Source organism: Brassica oleracea, chromosome C8 (assembly GCF_000695525.1).
Source record: "Brassica oleracea var. oleracea cultivar TO1000 chromosome C8, BOL, whole genome shotgun sequence".
NCBI lineage: Eukaryota > Viridiplantae > Streptophyta > Magnoliopsida > Brassicales > Brassicaceae > Brassica > Brassica oleracea.
In genome coordinates, this window is record NC_027755.1 from 28,248,165 (window position 1) to 28,253,095 (window position 4,931).

Here is a 4,931-nt window from a genome sequence, read left to right on the forward strand (position 1 = left end):
TCTTTTTCCGGTGATGGTGAGAAGCACCGCACACCAGAAATGTAACGAAATACATAGACGGTGAGGGCTCAAGTTTAAAATATGGGAAGAGGGCAAAAAACATCTTAAAAATCATAATTTTCAAAAATATGAAAAAATATAATACAATTTTGACGATGAAACTGTTAATCTTAGAATCAACAAATGCGTAGATGCAAAGTTATTGAAATTCAATATTAGTTTACGTTAGAGGCTCATTTGACTACTAACAAGTACTATACACACAACAACACATTATTCAAAAAAAAAACGCAAAATATATTAATTTATCACCTACTACATAACAAACTAAAAACATCAAATAATGATCTTAACAAATAAAAACGATAACATAATTACATTATCCAAAAAAAAAATCATGCTCTTAGCAATAATAAAACAATATTCTGCGCGAAGCGCGGACACCCCCTAGTATATATATAAAGATAAGGGAGAGCAGAAGACAACGCTTCACTCTCTCTCTCTCCCTTATCCTCTCGACGCTCTTTTCTTCAACTTACAACCGTTAGTCTTTGTTTCGCCGGTGACTGGCGCGTGGTGGCTCCGTTAGCGCCACCGCCGGTCCCGTTAGTTTCCTTTTGTTTGTCTTATGTCGATCTCTTGTTTAGTTTCCCTAAAGGCTCATATCTGGTTAATCGGAGGGTGGTGTTTCGAGGAGTTCATGTCGGGTCACGGTCTCTGTGGAGGTCGTGTGGCTAGTTGGTCAAGTCAGCTGCCGGTGAAGCTTGGTGGTTCCTTATTGGGTCGTCTCTCGGGTTCTTCCTTTTGTGGGTTGAAGATATGATTGGTCCTTAGTTTTATTTTAGGGCAATGTTGGGTTTGTTTGATGGTGTTGGTCTTTACGGCTGTGTTGTATGTTTTGCATCAGTTTGTTTATGGTGGGGTAAGCTTGGTTTTCGATGTCTCTATTCTTGGGTTTGACAACTGTCTTAGCAGATTGTGTTTCAAGTAGTGGTGGATACAGTGAGTGCTTCTCTTCGTTACTTTTGCCGTGAGTGATTCCAGAGAGTTCTGATGGGCAAGGCTTCGGTTTCATGTGGTTTTAGCAGGACTTCTATTCAGGGGTAAGTGGGTGCTTGTGAGTGCGTCTCATCCGTATCCGAAAGTGGTGTGGACCGAGTTGAGATCTTTCTTGTCGGGTTATGAAGTCTTGTGGTTCTTGGACGTTATCGTTTGGCGGGCGTGTGCAGCAACGATAGGTCGTGGGTATTGGGTTCTAGAGGCGGAGGTTATCGGGTGGCGATCTTTGATGTGCAGCGATAATTCCCAGTCATTGGTATCCGCTAAGTTTTAAAATATGCTGAGTCCATTGATTAATATCTTAGTGTAGTTGTTAATCGTTTTCCTTTGCTTAGTTGTGGATTGAGTTCTTAATTATGTCTTGTTTTTTTAAGTCATCCTTGCGTGGATTCTAGCTGCCGCTTTCTATGGGCTTTTATGTTTGGGGAATATTCGATTTTCCGCCAGTTGTTGTACTAAGACTAGTATTTTTTTATGGAATGAATTTCAATTAGGAAAAAAAAAAAGATAAGGGAGAGAGAAGAGACTACTCTTAAGGATAAAGGTAAAGGCTGGAATTTTGGCTCCTCTTCCAGCGTGTCTTACTTCTCATATCTTTTTCATTTTACGCACATTTTTTGTAATTCTCTTATTACATTAAAATGATCATATAATTAGAATCAGCATCAGCTAAAAAGAATGAGTCATGTTCGAAAAAAAATATTCGACATACGAGGAGTTAAAGAAATTCCACAATCAATGGTTTTGAATTTCTATTGTTCTTTTCGAGAAAATTGATTTTTTTGTTGTTACTTAAAATATTACTTTTATTATATTTTTATCAGTTTCCATCTTTTTTATTGTTACTAAAGCACCATGCAACTTATAACTATATGATGTTCATTACTTTCATCTTACTCATTTAGGATTTACATTTTCTTCTGGTAACATCTCTTATATCCAGTATTCTTGAATTCCATGCTGGCTTGGCTTGCATCATGCAGATATGACTACTTTCACCAGGTAAAAGCGTGAAGACAAATTATTGTTCCCCCACTAATAACATTCCTAACACTATCTTAGGATACTTAATTCTAAACCAACCCAATCAAAGGATTGCGTGCATCATTTCGCCCACCCTTCAAGCATCAAATTGATCAATTATTAGAGGTTTTATATGTATTTTTATTTTAATTGGACCGTCCAGATGTTTTCTAAAAAAATCTCTGATAAGTTGGAGAAACGAGTGGTAAATTCGATACCAAGTTGACATAAAGAAGAAAAATCCCAAGTGGTTCTTCGAAGGTATCAACACGGTACCATCATTTATTAATAACGCACACGGTGTAAAGTTTGACCCATCTAATGAGTTTTATTTCTGGTGAGGAAAAGGACTTTATTTTTGTAGGAAAAAAACATTCAACCATAAAATAAAATGAAAACACTATATGAAGCAAATAAGTGACACCACCATGACGACATTTAATTACTAGTATAAGATTTGATCGTCTAATAGAACGAACCATTACGTGTCTAGTGATAATTATTCTCCTATTTATAAAATCAAATGTTTTTTAAGATAATTTTATTTATGTGTTTCCAGTTTAAAGTTATTTAAATAAAATATAATTAATTTGTAATAATACATAAAGCATTAGTTTTATTGTTTAGAAAAAGTTAGCGTAATATAAAATTAATATATGAATGAAACGAAATACCGTTATCTCTCTATTTAATTCCCAGCAGCGTTGTCTCTGTTTTCGCCGTTGTTTCCTTTCCCCTCTCTCTCTCCTTTTGCTCTGTATATATTGTCTCCCTTCCCGATTCAATCGTTTCTAGCAAAAAAAAAAAGAATAAGTGAATCATCTTTCTTCATCTCTCTCAAGAACAGGTAAACACAACCTCTCTCATCCGCTCCTTCCTTTTCTCCTATCTTCTCTGTATTATTTTCCTTTTAATAAACTCTCCTTCTCTTCTCTTCTTTTCCATTTCTGTTTATTTTACAAAGAAAGCGGAGGAAAATTTTCTGAATTTTTCTTCGCTTTTAGTACCCATCTTCGGTTTTATTACAAGATTCTGGTTCGTGTTTTGTTCTTCCTTTTATTAATTCTGTAAATTAATTATCTTAAAAACGTTTTTTTTCCAGATTTTCGACGAGCTTGATCGATCTAAATTCTCAAGATCTATGGCGGAAGAGCATCGATGTCAGACGCCGGAAGGCCACCGTCTATGTGCTAACAACTGCGGCTTCCTCGGCAGCTCCGCCACCATGAATCTATGCTCCAATTGCTACGGTGATCTCTGTCTTAAGCAACAGCAACAAGCTTCCATAAAAACCACCGTTGAATCCTCTCTCTCCTCCGTATCTCCTCCGTCGACGGAGGTAGCTTCCGTCTCTTCTCCGGTGATCTCACCTCTCGTTCAAAACCCATTAGCCGAACTGGAGGTAACGACGAAAAACGTTCCGGCGACGTTTACTCCGCCGCCGCAGACGACGACGGAGGAGAAGCAGCTGAAACGGCCGAATCGCTGCACGACGTGCAGGAAACGGGTCGGGTTAACCGGGTTTAAGTGCCGGTGCGGGACGACTTTCTGCGGGGTCCACAGGTACCCGGAGGTCCATGGATGCACCTTCGACTTCAAATCGGCTGGTCGTGAAGAGATCGCGAAGGCGAACCCGTTGGTCAAAGCGGCGAAGCTTCAGAAGATTTGATCCGAGCCGTTCGATGCGTTGACTTTTCTGTCTTCATGTAAACGCGTCCGTCTCGGAGTAATCAGGATGGTGTGAGATTGATCTCAGCCGTTCATCATGGGTCATTATGTAAAAGATATGTATTATCAGTGGACACGTGTCACTTCCCAATTAATTTTCTTTTCCCTATAAAGAAATAAGATTATTCGCGTTGGCTTTTCTTCTCCGGTAAATTATGTGGCTTTTGCGTGTACAGAGTTAATTCTTTTTTTTTTTTGGTCATCTAAGATTTGTATTAAGTAAGAGTTCGGGTTACAAGACAGGTCCTTCTATACAGTGAAGACTTAACCCAAATAATACAAGATCAAGGAATATAACTATAACGCCCCTACCCACATACGGCTAATGGACCACACCCGTTCATTCGGCCTGTGGGCCCATCCCATCCGATGGGTGGTGCATTAATTTCCAAGGCTCGAAAATTATTGTTTACTGACTCTGCAATCACCACCCGACCATTTCTCGAGCTTTGGCCTCATTCGCACGGTATCGCGAATCACTTCCCGATAGGTCACTCATCTTTTCACTACTCTTCAAGCACGCTTAACCATAGAGTTCTAAACGGATGTGTGACGAAAAAGGTAAGTCAACTTTGGTAATATAGGTAATCAAATCAATTATCTTAAGCCTTTTGATATATCACAATTCGGAATGTTACAATAACCGGTCCCGATCATATACCAAACCCCAAAAACATTTGTAAATAAAGGAAGAACCATTCTCAGATGCGAAGCTGATATTCAGACAAACATACTTACAATTAATAATTTTGAAACTAAAAGCTGATAATCTTACAAAGCGTAAAAGGCTTTATAGGTTCTTATGTTGTGCTATATGGATGTGGAATATATTAAACACGCGAATTTTGATTCCACCTTAAATATTTTTTTTCCAACTTGAATATTGGATAGTATAGAAACTTATCACTGAACACTACAAGAAAACATATTTTTTACGAGGGCGGTATTCGTTGTAAATTCGTCGTAATAGGGGCTTTACGACGAATTAACATCGATACGCGTTTCGTTGTTAAACGCTCGTCGTAACGGAGGTTTCGTCGTAAAGTCCTAGTTACGTTTACGAGGAAGTCAATTCCTCGTAAAGCGGAAGGAAATTATTCGTCGTAATGCCCTCGTAAATG

The 4,931-nt window shown here is 38.4% G+C and overlaps 1 protein-coding gene across 1 annotated transcript; it reads left to right on the forward strand.

Annotated features, from left to right (window-relative positions):
* The first annotated feature begins 2,772 nt into the window (after window positions 1-2,772).
* On the forward strand, window positions 2,773-4,002 carry LOC106307261 (zinc finger A20 and AN1 domain-containing stress-associated protein 6). Its single transcript, XM_013744162.1, has 2 exons — window positions 2,773-2,929; window positions 3,185-4,002. Exon 2 carries the CDS (start codon window positions 3,224-3,226, stop codon window positions 3,749-3,751), a length of 528 nt encoding a protein of 175 aa, XP_013599616.1. The 5' UTR covers window positions 2,773-2,929; window positions 3,185-3,223; the 3' UTR covers window positions 3,752-4,002.
* Window positions 4,003-4,931: the final 929 nt, after the last annotated feature.